General features: G+C 56.9%; 1 protein-coding gene across 1 annotated transcript in view; it reads left to right on the top strand.

The window, feature by feature from the left end:
• Window positions 1-14,695, top strand: part of PKIG (protein kinase (cAMP-dependent, catalytic) inhibitor gamma) — a 26,601-nt gene extending 11,906 nt beyond the window's left edge. The window contains exons 3-5 of the mRNA XM_004687404.2: window positions 6,960-7,082; window positions 11,575-11,748; window positions 14,002-14,695. Of these exons, the coding sequence (XP_004687461.1) occupies window positions 11,598-11,748; window positions 14,002-14,081 (231 nt within the window). The 5' untranslated portion in view covers window positions 6,960-7,082; window positions 11,575-11,597 and the 3' untranslated portion in view covers window positions 14,082-14,695. The remainder of the gene's footprint in view (window positions 1-6,959; window positions 7,083-11,574; window positions 11,749-14,001) is intronic.
• The last annotated feature ends 70 nt before the right edge of the window (window positions 14,696-14,765 follow it).

Here is a 14,765-nt window from a genome sequence, read left to right on the forward strand (position 1 = left end):
TGTGGCCTTGAGTCAGGGCTGGCACTTCCTGGGTGAGCAAGATAATTGTGTGAATGAGCGATTGTTACAGAGGTGAGGTCTTGCTTCTTTCTGTTCTCCACAGTGGGCCTGGGGTGTGCTTTGTGTGGAACTCTGAGGAACTGGAAAGGGTCACATTAGCCATCACCCTGGGCGCCCTTTGCTGCCTTTGGCCCCCAGACTTGGCGGTTTAAAAATACGACAGCTGTTGCGTCAGCGACGCCACCTGACACCTGCAGGGGCAGGTGCGCAGTGAGGACGCTGCTGAAGAGCAAGACCCGGCCTTTCTCCTGATAGTCAGCGTAGGACATCAGTTGTGAGGGGAAGGAGGAAAGATGGGTGAGGCTGAAGGATGCGTCTTGTCGTCTAGAACTTCAGGGGATGTGGGGTCTGCTGGCCAGAGCATTCTTATCTGCTTGACAACCCGCCCCCCCGCCCCGGTTCCCATCTTATCAACAAGGCGGTCCACTGATCAGCTTCTGGGGCCCTCGTCCTGAGCCCGGGGTGCTCCCAGCCACACCCCGTGATGCACCCCCTAGGGTGCTGGAGCTCTCTGCCCTTGATTGCTTGGAAAGGCGTCTAGTGAGGTTCGGCCGTGACTGATACCTTCTGACCTTGTGCAGGAATTCAGAACTGCAGGTAACAAAGGATGTGGCCCACCAGGCCGCCTTGCGTCTAGCAGACCCACAAATAGCAGCGCTTTATTTCTTGTCATGGTGTCTGTGGCCAGGAGTTCGGGAGCAGCGTGGCTGGTGACTCGGGCTTGCACCGCCCAGGCCTCAGTAGTGGCCAGCACAGCCACGGGCTGCCAGCTGCCCGCTGTTCTGCAAGGGCGCGTTCCCGAGGAACGCCGCCTCCGCCGAGCTGCCTGCACCTCGCAGCTCCGAGACAAGCGTGTGCCGAGAGGCACTGGGGGCTGTGCGGCCTTCCCTCACGCCGTCGGGGAGCGCACACCTTCACTTCTGTGCCTCCTCCCAGTGAGAAGCGGACACTCCGTTGGCTCCCTCAAGAAGACGCAGAGCAGACCCCGTCTCGGGAGGGCGCCGAGAACGTGCAGCGTCTTCCAAAGGCAGCTCCCGAGATGCCCAACTGAGACCAGGCTGAGGGGGACCAACCTCGTGGGGCACCCAGCGGCGTCAGCAGAGCTGGGGCTCAGTCCGGCCTGCTTGGGCGTGACCTCACTCTCCCTCCCTGGGCAGTGATGGGGCTGCCAGGCTGGGAACTTTACTTTGGAGCTGAACCCTTGGCAGTGTGGAAGCAGCAGGAGGCCTGGGGGGCCCAGAGGGCCTGGCCCCCCGCCCCCGCCCAGCCCCCAGCTGCTCTTGGCGGAGGGCGCCGTGGCGCGGCCTCGTGCAGGGACCGGAGTCTGGCGTGGCGGCCGCGCCGCTCTGGCTGTGCCCTGCCACGGGGTGAGGGAAGCTGCTGGCGCGTGCGTGTCCGGATAACCGAAGCTAGCCGGGGTTAGGGAACGGAAAGCAGAATTCAGGCATCCCGGGAATGTTCCAGCCAGCATTTTGGAATGTTTTCCCCGGACTTGATTGCGTTCTTGCTCTTCCCTTAGAAATGACTTATAGTGAGATTGGGGCTAAAGGAGGAAAGAGGGGAGAAAAGGAAATGGACCCAAATCCTTACAAACTGGGGCCGGCATGCTGCGAGTGGTTTCCACACCTCGCAGCCCAACGCTGCCTCTCCGCCGCTCACCACTTGGGCCAAGCTCGTGCTCCTCCCAGCACCTCGGCTTCCGCTGCTGTGGGATAGGAATAACAACGCCTAGTGCTTCACAGAGCGGCTGCAAAGTCAGGTGAGGGGCTGCCTGTGGGGTGCTTGGTGCACCTGGCCTGCAGGAGGGCCTCCATCACTGCCAGCTCACCTTCACCCCGCACCTTTCAAGGCATTTGTGACAACCCAGGACGGGAGCTGCAGCCAGGAGACTGTCCCGTGTCCACCAGGCTCGGAGGCCTCGGCAGCTCAGCTGGGCTTTCCCCCGTGCACTGGTGCAAGGGGAGGGAATGGGGGAGGGTGTCACGCCTGCCAGGGCCATGCCAGGGCCCGAGAGCCAGAGCACTTGAACAGCCAGAACCAGAACCCACATAGGAGGCTCTGTAAAGAGGAGGAAACAGTGGGCTCTGGACGAGGCTTGCAAAGGCCCCAAGGTTCAGAAGAGCTTCTCTGGTTTGAGGAATTAGAGAGACCAGTGTGGTCAGGGCAAAATGGCCAAGGAGGCCAAAGGTCACAGAGGGAGCCAGGGTCAGGTCAGTGCAGGGCTGGGGTGAAGAATCTGGAGTTTGCCAGGTGGAATGGGAGAAGCATCAAAGGTTGAACAGAGCAGGGGAGTCACACGCCCGGTGTCTGGTCTGCCAACACCTCCCTGCTGCTGGTGTGGAAACAGACCGTGGGTGAGGGGCCGGGGCAGCAGGCGTGCAGGGAGGAGGCCCACCAGCCGTGCTGCCGGTGTGAAGGGATGGAGGCCAGGTGAGGCGTGTGGAGGGAGGGCGGCAGACCCAAGGTGTCTGGCCCATGGGGCAGCACGCTCGTGAGTGTGAGCGGGGCCAGGAGTCCCCGACTCCCGGCCTGCGGCCTGAGTGGCCCCTCAGATGGTGCCTCATGACCCAGGAGGCTGGAGGGAGCAGGCTGGTGGAGTCAAATACTGGACCATGTCCAGGGGCCAGCTCAGATTGGCCACCCCAGAGGCCAGGACTGCTGGGGAGTCACTGACACATGCCGGGAGAAGAACCCCCAGGAGAAAGGGGTGGACTCAGGCCTGGCCCTGGCGCCTCTGACGTTAAGGTCCCTGGCTGTGGAGAGGCTGAGCTGTGGCGTCCAGGCGGGGAAGAGAGACCCAGGGCTGTGTCGTCGGGGAGCGTCATTTGACACCTGCGAGTCATGAGAGGACAGAGCTGACCGCAGGACTGGGCACCTGGAGGTCTCTGAGGACCCCGCCTGGCCCAGTCCTCTCTTCCAGGCCTGCCTGGCTGCTTCTCCGGGCCGCTCCCTGGGGGCTGCTGCCAGTGAGCCTGGCTTGGGCTCTGCACTGCAGGCGCCCTAACGACACCAACAGGAGCGTGGCGCCCGCCCCCCAGGCCTCACGCCCCTCCTTTCCCAGCGTCTCGGAATGTGCATGTCTGGGCCCCGACTTCTCTGTCCACCTCGGTGTCTGTGTCCTGCCTTCGCATCACAGAGAGCAGCCGCTTCCCCTCGGATCAGGAACGCCCCCCCCCCCCCACAGGCCTTGGTGTCTCCATGGAGCTCCCATGGCTGAGAGGCTCCCCCGTCTCCCCTCCCCCCAGCAAGTCGTCTTCTCCCAGAGCCCCCTCTCTGCTCTGGCCACTGTAAAATTATCTGCTTGTTTTTTTGTATGGCCTTTGCAAATACTTGATTTAAAAAAACACCAAAAACACAGGAAATGACCTTTCTGGAATATTTGGAAAACAGTTTGGAGCTGTACTGGGACCTGCCCAAGCCGTGAGGACTGAGGGCTGCAAATTGGAACAGAGCTTGTGGCTCTTGGCAGAGCCTGGGGCCTCTTCCGTTTACAAAGTTGGGGGGAAATTCAAACCAGGGCAGGAGCATGCTTCCCGGGGGACCCTGACATAAGTACTGTGGGCGCTGCAGCCGCTGCCTGGGATGGCAAGGTCCAGGAAGCCAAGCCCCAGACGCCTGCGTTCCACCCTGGGCCTTCAGGCCAGGCAGGCACCTTCCTGGCTCCCAGACCCGGGGGGCAGCTGAGCTTTCTGGGGAGGAGCAGGGATGAAGGCTTCCGCTCCTGGACGGCCCCAGGGCTCCAGACCAGCGGGGAGCGGGAGCACATCAGTGTGACCCAGACTGGCTGTTGCCTCTGTCTGGATCACCTTCCAGCCAGCTTTTCTGTGAATCTCAGCCCAAAGCTGCCTCCTCAAGGAAGCCTTCCATGACTACACTGCCCTCAGCCGCGCTATCCACAGCCTGAGCACAATAGGAGGTAGATTCTCTTACCTGGCAATGCCCTTCCCTCTTATCAGACTGCCAAGGTCATTGTAAGCATGATGCATACCCATGCCTGGGCTGTAGAAGGTGAGGGAATAAGAAGAAGCGAACGAGCAAGGGAGAGGGAGAGAGAAGAAAGGGAGGAAGGGTCAGAACGGATCATGTTTTAGCCTTCATTGTTCAGTAGTGGGAGGTGGGGGAATGGAAACCGGGAGAGAAGGGACTCTTGGGGGGAGCAGCAGGTCACCCTGCTACACAGAGCTTGTGCGGTGAAGATGCCAGGCTGCCTTTGCTCTCTCTACCCCGGAATCTAGAACATTTTCTATTATTCGTTCACCCAACATTCATTGAGCTTCAGCTATGTGCTGGGCCTCTCGGGTCCCACAGTGTGCACGCCAGCCACGTGGGACTTCCTTCCCTGCGCCAAACGAGGTTAACTGTTGACCTTCTCTGCACTATTCGGCACCGTGTGAGGACAAAAGATTGAATGAAAATGTCAAAAGGACAGTTGTCCTGACAAGTCCCCCGACGAAAGAGACCATTCTGATGGGTTGACCGTGGGCCTTCCACAGAGCCTCTCGGACGCCATGTCATCTCCCTCATCTCACCACAGCCCCTGGCCCACGCTGTTGTGCCTGTCCTGGATCCTTTAATATGGAGAGAGGTGAAGCGTCTTGGCCTCCAGCTTGTAAACAGGGAAATCTGGACTAGGGGCCTCCCCCACCCCACCCTCTCAGATGTGTAGGGTCCCTGGGGACCTCTGAGGAGGTGGTGTGGTGAGGGAGACAGCGCTCTGGACCGGGAGTTCAAACCCTTAGATTTAAGGACTTTGGGGGGTGGGGGGAGGGAGGTCACTTTCCCTTTCTACACCTCATTTTTTTCTAGCTGTAAATGAAAGGCTTTCTAGATGAGCTCCCTGAACCTTTTCAATTTGATTATTCCATAAACGAACTTGAGGTAAGTAGGAAAAAATAAAGGTGGACTCTAACTTATACTTTATAGCACATAGATTCCAGATCAATTAAGGATTTTAAATGTGAGAAATGAAGCTGTAAAAGTATAAGAAATAAATGAGGGGGGATTCTTAGAGTAGAAAAGACATCTCAAAGTGTGATTCAGAACCCAGAAATCATGAAACATGCATCAGTCTGACTGCATGAACAGAAGTGCATAGGGAAAGATGCCAAAAATTAAGTTAGAAATACCTGTAACTCTTCAAGCCGGAAGGCTAATTTCTTTAATATGTAAAGAACATCTCCAAATTAATAATAAACAGGTTACAGTCCTGTTAGAAAAATTGGCAAAACAATATAAACAGCCAGGGCACAGAAAAAAAATACATGTGGTTGTCTTTTGCAGCAACTTGGATGGAGCTGGAAAAGCTCATGCTTAATGAGATAAGCCAGAAAGAGAAAGAAATACCGGATGGTTTCGCTCATAGTAGGAGTATAATGGACCAGGCGAGAAAATAACAAGAATAATGAACAACCATATACCAGAGACATTCTGTGGGGGTGGAGTGGGGAATGGGACCAAAAACGGAGAGGGGGGGGTTTGAGGGAAATGCACGGGACTATGGTGATGGCACATGGGTGAGGTGACTTGGTGATGGGAAACCCGCGGGGATTACAATTGAGATGAAAAAAAAAAAGTACAAAATGATGTAAAAATAAACTATTATATTTTTTAAAAAGAATAAGCAAATCAAAAATAAAAGTTATTTGGAAAAATGCTAAAAAAGAAAGAAAGAAAGAAATACATGTGGAAAGATAGTCAGGTTCACCCGCAGGAGCAATAAAAGGGAAAATGACCAGAGCTTGCAGGTTGGGGGAGAAGATACTTGACGAGAGTGTGGTGTGACCGCTTGCTGCCAGTATATGCCCAGTGGGAATGAAATAAGCTCTGCTTTACACGTAGAGGAGTGTACACACAGGTCCTTTAATGTGGTGATTGAGCTTTCATGGACACATTCCCCAAGGTCCCTCAATACCAGTCTGCACCATGAGAGAACAGAATACCGCGCAGCCAGGAAAAAGAATTGACCGCCTGTGGGCGTAGGTCTGTTTCTAGGGTTTTGTTATCATCAGGACTGCAACATCTTCAGGGTAAGAGGTCCTGGCAGTTTCCAGTCCCATGAACGGCCTGAGAAGGGCCATTTTCTGACTGGACTGCCAACTCTGAGAGTTTTTTTTTTTTTTTCATTTCCCAGTTTAATGCTGACCTTAAAGAACAGAGAATGAGATTACTCAAATATTGGGCAAAAGCAAGATTATGTACTTGCTTTGCAGTCTAAGGAAGTCCTGTTCCCGAGGGGTGGGGCAGGTGCCGTAGAGCAGGTTGGCTCCATGGGGGTTTCCAGGACTGAGCCTTGAGCTTGCACGCTGCCCCCTCTGAGCCAAGGGCTCAGCTTTCTTCACTGGGCAGCGCCTACAGGAACAGAAGGAAGGCCCATACCAGGGGCATCTGTTCCAGCAGAAGCCGGCCTGGTAGATGGAGCCTGAGTCAGATCTTAGAGATACCAGACAAGAGTATTGCAGGCAGGGCGTGGGGCCTTCCGGCCATGCTGGGACAGGCCCTTTATCTCCCACCGTGGGGGGGAGAAGGGAGAGTGGGAAGACAGCAATCTGAAAGGTGGACAGACAACTTGATTCAGATGAATTCAAGCACTTCTTGAGGCAGACACTGGTTGAGGATCTAGAAGGGAGCAGCCAGAATACAGGGACTCAGGCTGCCAGAATTAGCCGTGCTCTCCTGAAAGGCTGTCCTCACCAGCTACATCCTCATGGGAGGAAAAGAGCTAAGGGGACAATTCAGGCAGCGGGTATAACGCGGAGGACCAGTTCTGGCAACAGGCGGCTCTGCCTGAACCCTTTCTGTGTCATGGGCACCTTCCCTCCCTGGCCTTGGGGGTGAGGGGTGGCCATTAAGTAACCATATTCTTTATGGTTAGAATAGTCGTGTCTTTTTCTTTATTACAGTTATTGCAACAGGTCATTTCCCCTTTCTGCAACTTTGAGCGATTTCCCCCGGAGTGAGAGTGTGGTAACTGAAGTGACCTGCCCAAGGGAGCACCTTTGGGGACTTCAGGGACGCATCACAAGGTAACTTTTCAAAAGTGGGCTGGGCGCGTCCTCTGCTGGAGATCTTGGGAATTGCTGCAGGAAGCAATTCCTACAGGACGCCTCTCTGTCTCTCCTGCCTGATCTCTGGGTGCACTTAATCAGTTTCTTAGGTGTCTCTTCTGAGACCCCCTACACACACTTTGTGTTTCTGACGGAACCCCACCCTGGCACTTCCTGCCCAATGCCTCATACCTTCTGAGAACATCAGACGACTGCTTGGGCTTATAAAAACTTCAGCTACTACAAAAATAGCCTTAGAAAGTGGAAGTTCCCCTTAATCACAAAGATTCACATTTGACATGTGTGAACTTCTAGTTAACATTCACGGTCACTGTGTGTTCCAGAATTTCTCTCCCGATGAGGACTTTTAAGATCAACTCTTCTCTTAGCAACTTGCAAATATGTGCTACAGTGTGATACACTAGAGGCCCCTTGCTGACTACTTCTCGCCACCCCAGACTTTTCCAACCAGGAGTTCGGGCCATTTGTCCCCTCTTCACCCCGCCCCACCTCTGACAACCTCCAGTCTGTTCTCTGCGCTTGAGCGTATTTTCCCCTCAGAGTCCACATATCAGTGAGATCACCTGCTGTTTGTCTTCGTCGGATGTGTTCACCTGGCATAGTTCCCTTGAGTTCCACCCATGTCACTTGGCGAGTGTCCTTTGCCACTGTGATGTGTACATCCACATCCACACATGTACGTGTGCATCTGGGTCACTGTTTTCCTTACCGTCCTCCACGGAGGGGTTCTTATTTCTGTATCTTGGTTACGTAATTGATGCTGCGTCCACACGGCGGCAGGCAGCGTATCTGTTCTCCTTTTCTGCAGACAAGCAAGCAGAAGTGGAACTGCTGGTTGCACGCTACTGGACCAGTTCATGTCCACACCAGCAGCGCACAGCAGGCACCTCCTGCCTCGTCTCTCTGCAGTGGCCATTCCACCAGGCGTGAGGTGTGAGGTGGTTTGGATGTGTGTTTCTTGAAGGTTAGCGACACTGAGCAGCTTTTCATTGTCTGTCTTCGGGGGAAGAATATTCAGATCTGTCCAGTTTTAGTCAGATGGGTTTTTTTGGATTCTTTATTTTGAATATTAGCACCTTGTCAAATACATGACCTGCAAATATCCCTTCCCACTCTGTAGGTTGCTGTGCGGCAGCTTTGTAGTTTGATGGTGGCGTCCGCTTGTGTATTACGGCTTGGGTTGCCTTTGTTTCTGGAGATGCAAAAGTCATCACCAAGACCAGTATCATAGAGCTGGCCACCTGTTTTCTTCCAGTTTAATGGTTTCCAGTCCTGACTCCACATTGAGTTCATTTTTGTGCATGGCATGAAGTCATGGTCCAGTTTTCTCAACACAGTTTATTGGAGAGAAGACTATCCTTTCCCCCATTGTATTCTTGGTGCCTTTGTTATAAATTGACTGTATATGTATGGGTTTATTTCTGAGCTGTATTCTGTTCCATGGCTCTGCTTTTAATGTCAGTACTTTACTGTTTTGATCACGATAGCTTCGTGATATAGTTGCAAACCAGGGTTTGTGATGCCTCCGTGATAGTTCTTTTTTCTCAGTATTCCTTTGGCTAGTTCAGGGTCTTTGTGGCTCTATACAAATTTTAGGATTGTACTATTACTGTGAAAAATGCCATTAGATTTTGATAGCTATTGCATTGAAGCTGTCGACTGCTTTGGGTAGTGTAAACTTTTTGTTTTGCCATAGGAAGTAGGGTTTACTGGCAGGTATGACAGGTGAGGACGGCTCTCAGGCTCTCATGAGTACAGGTCTGCCATTATGCTGGGAGTCAGATTGCAGATCTATTTGACTCCACAGCCAGCTGAGATAAGCCACTTTTCGACTACCACATCCGCAAGTTCCACATTAGACTTGGTCAAGTCCTCCTTCCTGGAGGTGTAGTTTTTGAACTTGGCCTTATGTGGAGCCACATTCACCTGCTCCTTGTTCTGCAGCTCAGTGCAGATGGCCACAGTGCCCTAGGGCTTCCCAAAGGTACCCCACATACCTGGGAACAACACGAGGCCAGACAGCCCTGTCCACCAGAAAGGGCTGTCTCTAAAGTCCCTTTGGGCAACCCAGATGAGGACAAGAGAGAGTCAGTTTAACTGGCTGCTGAAGTGAAGACATTTTAACATTGATCCTTCCAGTCCTTCAGCACAGAATATCTATCTGTGCCTTATTTTTTTCACACTGTTGTAGTAAAAACGGACTTTCACAGCCTTGTTAAATTTATTCCTAGGTATGCTTTGCTGTAAGTGGGGTTGTTTCCTTAATTTCTGAAAGTTTTCTGACAGTTTTTTAATTATTGCACAGAAAGCCACAGATCTTTGTCTGCTGCTTGTATATCCTGCAACTTTACTGCGTTTATTGGTTTTATTTCCCGTGGAAACAGGATTTTATGTAGATCATGTTGTCTGCAAATACTAAGTTTTACTTCCCTTTCCAATTTGGATGTGTTTTCTTTTTCTTGCCTGATTGTTCTAAGACCACGAAGGCATCTTTGTCTTGTTCCTTGATCTTAGAGGAAAACAGTCCAGTTCTTCACTGTTGAATCTGCTGTCCGCCGAGGGCCTGACCTACATGGCCTGGTTATGTTGGGGTACATGCCCGTCTCTACGCCCTTTGTTGAGCTTTACCATACATGGGTGTTCAGTTTTGTTAAATGCCTTTTTCCTACCCCTGTTGACATGACTTAGCCTTTTTTTTTTTTTTTTATCAATGTCTCACCTCTGTTTGTAGGTGCCGGGTCACCTCACACCCCTGCAATGAGCCACTGGATGGTGACTTATGACATCTCTCTATCCGGGATACTGACCTCCAGGTTCCCTGTGGTGTCCTTGTCAGGTTTTGATGTCACGGTCACACCTACCTACATGGTGGTGCACCTAACTGGCCGCCCACCCACTCCCCAGTTCAGGGCCTGCCGAGTAGCCGCGACTGCCTGCTGCCTTCAGAAAGCCGCAGATGCCAGACGAGCGACTAGTCCCCGGCAGGGGCCTGCTCACTGCGCACGCCTGTCGTTGCCTTGGGAGCACAGACAGGGCTCTGTGCGGCTGTGCTGGGGGCGGGTGGAAAGAGGAACTGCACCCCTCAGACTTCTGGCATTGTGACCACCACTTCCATCAGGAAGGGAACTCCGTCATGTGAACACGGTCTTCAGAATGAGTTTGCCCTTCCGGTGAGCCCAGCAGCGACCCTTCCAAGAACATACGCTAAGGAAGTAACGAGGGACGGGCGCTCAGATGGACATGACCGTGCGCTGCCTGCAGAAAACTGTGGCAACTGCGCAGTAGCGCTGTGCTGACAGCAGACACCGGCCAGGCCGGGCCAGGCCAGGCGCGTCTGGCGGCGCTGGGGCCACATCCCCCGTGGGGAGCCCTGACCCCTGACGTGCTAGCGTGTCCCACGGCACTGGGATGTTTTGTACGGTGTGACTCCTACAGGCCTTCCTCATGCTGTGTACGTGGTTCTAATCTCTCCGCAGGGCGTATTCCAGCCAGCGGGGCTGTGTGCTAACCACCTTCTCTGGGGAAATAACCCCCAACTTCCATCCCACACCCCCATCTGCAGGCACCCGCTGCGCCGCTCCCCGCCCCGCCTGCAGGGTGCCGGGCAGATCCACAAGGCCCAGTACAGTTCCTGTCTGCAAACCACCCCCGCCCCCCACAGCGCTGCTCCTTTGTGTCACAGGGCCCACGCCACCGTCCCGCACCACGGGCTGCGGATCCCCTCCATAGCAAACCCACACTGTCTGGCCACGGCCCTCCCCGCCCCCACGCACCTGACTGTCTGCAGGGCCCGCCCTAGGCCCTCCGGCGCCGGATGCCGCCCCAGCTCTTCCCTCGCCCCTGCCCCCTGCGTGGGCAGTGCTGTCACCCTCTGGCCCTCCCCTGGGCGCCAGCCTCCTACTCAGGATCCCTGAGTGCCTGGGGCAGGCTCTTGGATGACAGGGGCCACTCCCAGGGACGCCCGGGGCTGGGCTGCCTTGCTCACCCTCCTCCGCAGGTCAGAGGTAACAGACCGGTGGACCTGCTTTACAATCTCATGTGTCCTGGCTGTGACTTTTTTTTTGAAGATTTATTTATTTATGTACCTAGAACTGGGGTACAGGCCAGAGGTGCAGGGGCGGTGAGAGGGTTCACCAGAGACAGAGCGGGGAGCAGAACAGGCAGGTGGACTGAAGCACACCGCTGAGGGCAGGTCAGGAGAGGCCTGCTGCGCCGTGTGGGCCACTCCCTGGCGGCAGAGGAACTCGGCTGCTGGGGCTGCATGTGGCATCGGCAATGCTGCCCTGCAGCCCAGCAGCGCCAGGGCGGGGCGGCTTCTCTTCTGTGTACTTTCGTCTTCATTGCCCAAAGGCACAGCTTTGTGTTAAAAGGCTCCGTCCGCCCTGGGGAGCCGAGTGTCATCTCTCTGGGCCGCGCCTGACTCCCCGCCCTCCCGCCCCTGCCCCCACAGGCCTGCAGAGCGATGCGACAGGCATGATGGAGGTCGAGTCCTCCTACTCGGATTTCATCTCCTGTGACCGCACAGGCCGTCGGAACGCCGTGGCCGACATTCAGGGGGACTCGGAGGCCGTGAGCGTGAGGAAGCTGGCTGGGGACATGGGCGAGCTGGCCCTGGAGGGGACGGGTGAGCACCTATCACTGGCCCTCTGCAGAGTGGCCGCCTCGGTCGCGTCTCCCAGGCCTCCCCCCCTCCCAGGCCTCCCCCCCCCAACCTGCTGTCACCCCCTTGCTCTGACAAGGGCTGGCTCTAAATCCAAGCTGCAGGGCACGGGGCCTCCTGCCGAGCTGGCACTGAGCGGGAGGCTGGAGACCAGAGTGAGGAGTGAGAGAGGAAACAGCACCCGCCCTCCTCCCCGCCCCCTCCAGGAGCCTCCTCCCTGGGCTCCTGCTCGGGGACCCTGCCTGCCCAGCTGGGGGCTTGCTCTTGCGGCCCCCAACCCTCCGCGCCTGCCGGCTTCGGTCTGCGGCAAGTACAGCCCCGTTTCCCTCGGCCGCCCCCCAGGCCAGACCTCCTGGCCCTAGCTGGCCGAGGTCACCTAAGCGCAGATGTGGTGGGGGCACGGGCCGAGGGGGCAGGCTGGTTTGCTCAGGGGCCCCCAGCAGTTCTTGTAGTCCCAGGGGGCGCCGGCGCCCACACCCCGTCCCTGCAGGGTGGCCTGTCGGGCTCTCGGCTTTCTCCCCTCGTGCCTCTGAGCCACCACACGAAGGACTGTTCTCCAAAGTCCCTGTGGCGGGCGTACACGGACCAAACCCAGCCCCGCTCATCCTTCTCGCCCAGACTGCCCTGCGGGCACCCCGCCAGGCTGCCCTTAGCCCGGTAGGCAAGCCCCCCTCCAGGCTCCGAGCTGCTCCCACGTGTGCCCTCCGTGCCTGGCGGTGCTTGGCACGTGCTGGAGGCCATGCTCTGCGGCCACCCAGGCGTGCTGCCAGGCACGGCTCTCCGGGCTCCTGTCCCCTTCTCCTCAGCTCTGGTAAGCTGCTGTCCCTGCCCCAGCAGACCCCTCGCCCCTGGACCCAGGCCTTGTGTCACCACCCCTGAGCATCTGGCTCCCCCAGGTGCACTTTTTGGCCTGCCAGGCGACTGGTATTTTAAGGGAGACCTGAGGAAGAACTCACTCCGAGTGCAGCCTGGGTGCAGGCCAGGGAGACTGGCTGAGGAGCCTCCTAGTAGGTCAGGCACTGCTGCTTTGGGCAGGCAGGGCTGTGGGGCTGCTCGGTGCCAGCGAACACAGTGAAGGAACGGAGCAGAGTCCGATCCAGCAGGCCCGGCTTCAGATCTAGCGGCCTAAAGCTTCCCAGGAGACTGGTGTGCAGACTGGGGGCGTGGGCAGCCTTAGCACCCAGCCTCCCCAGCCTCCCCAGCCTCCCCAGCCTCCTCAGCCTCCTCAGCCTCCCCAGCCTCCCCAGCCTCCTCAGCCTCCCCAGCCTCCTCAGCCTCCTCAGCCTCCCCAGCCTCCCCAGCCTGGTCGTTAGACACCAGACACGGCACGTGAGCCCGACGCCCATGGAGACGTCTCCGTCCTTCCTGTCTGGGTCAGGAAGCAGAGGCTGCAGGACAGGCCGGCTCGCCTGAGGTCCTGCGCCAGGAAGTGGCCAGGCAGGAGAGGTGGCCCGGGGCTCCAGTGGGCGTGTTCGCAGGGCCACACAGCGTGCGAGTCTGGGAAGTTGGCCGCACGCCTGTCCAGTTTGTCAGTCTTCTGGGGAGCTCCGGGGGCCCTCTGGGGCTGAGCCTGGGCTGGAGGTACCCCGGGACTGAGGAGCCCCCGGGCAGGCAGTGGGGGGTGGGGAGCCGCTCCCGTCCACTGACACCCCCGGGCAGTTGCAGGCTGCCGTTATCACACGCCGGGCCGCCTCCCCCGCCACTGGCCTCAGGCGCCTCGGCTCACCCCTCTGCACGTTCTCCATAGTTCTGCAGCAGGACACTCCTCCTGCTGCCGGGCTGCTGGGTGGGGGCCCTTCGGCAGCCCTGGCTGGCGGGTGGCCCCCCAGAGTCCATGAGGGTGAAGCCTGAGGACGTAAAGGCGGGGCCCGAGGCTCTGGCCAGGATGGGCAGGGGCTGCCTCTGCCGCGCCCACCTTCCCTGAGCTGGCCTGCCAGGCCCCCACCCGTCTCACAAACGACCCACTCTCCGAGCTCACCCTCCCTGGGGCTTCGGTTTCTTCTGCTCTCGGGAACCCGCAAAGAATCCACCAGCCCGGCATCCACCCGCCATCTAGGCCTCTTTGCGCCACCACACACATCTTTGTAAAAAAATGTTTCAGCCCAGGCTCAAGTTCCCTCGGGCCACCACCACCCTAGGGCCGCTGCTGTCCTGCTCCCCTGGGCCTTCCGGACACCCTCTGTGCTTACACCTGTGCACCTGCCACCCTCTCTGCAGAAGCACAGGCGGAGGCAGGAACTCCAGACAAGGAAGCTGGCAGCCAGCCCAAGAGCAGCGATGGGACCACCTCGTCTTGAGCGCGGCCATGCCCGGGAAGGCTGGAAGAGACCTGCTGTCCCCACCTGGATCGGGGAGCCCGGGCACTGGCCCGCCAGCCTCCTCTGAGCCCCACGTCCCAGGCTAGCAGGCCAGACTGGAAGCCGCCCCCAGGGGCCTCTGCCCGCCCCACCAGCTCCTCTCCGTGCCTGAGCACTTTCAAGACACTAAACAGTCTTATTTATTCAGCAGGCACCGGGTGAGCAACGCCCCCAGAGCCCTCCTGACACAGGTCTGGGCAGGGACCACGGTCCAGCTCGGCCCCTCCTCCCCACCCCAACCTGCTGGGTTAAGATCTTATCCCTTTTTTAAAAAAAAAAAAAGAAAAAACACATTTTAAACTTTTTAAAAACTTGAGATCTTTTTCAGCAGAGGGGGGGGGAGTGGGACAATCCGCTCACGTGTTTTGGAAGCCGCTGTAAGCCGAACGCCAACATCTCTATGCAGCTCTGGGGGAAGCTTCCTGGAGCCTCACAGACCAGATCCATTTCTAGGGAAGGATTTTGTGTCCGAAACTTAGCTGATCAACTCTGTCCTTTCTACCAAGCGAAGTGACCTGGGACCCAGGGAATAAATGCTAATTTGTGCCACGGGCTTCCGAGGCTTGTTCCCTCTTCAAGCAGCGGCCGCTGGGCCTCGCCTCCCAGCAGCCACAGTTCGCGGCC

The sequence above is a fragment of the Condylura cristata genome, unplaced genomic scaffold, assembly GCF_000260355.1.
Source record: "Condylura cristata isolate star-nosed mole 26May11 unplaced genomic scaffold, ConCri1.0 scaffold00022, whole genome shotgun sequence".
NCBI lineage: Eukaryota > Metazoa > Chordata > Mammalia > Eulipotyphla > Talpidae > Condylura > Condylura cristata.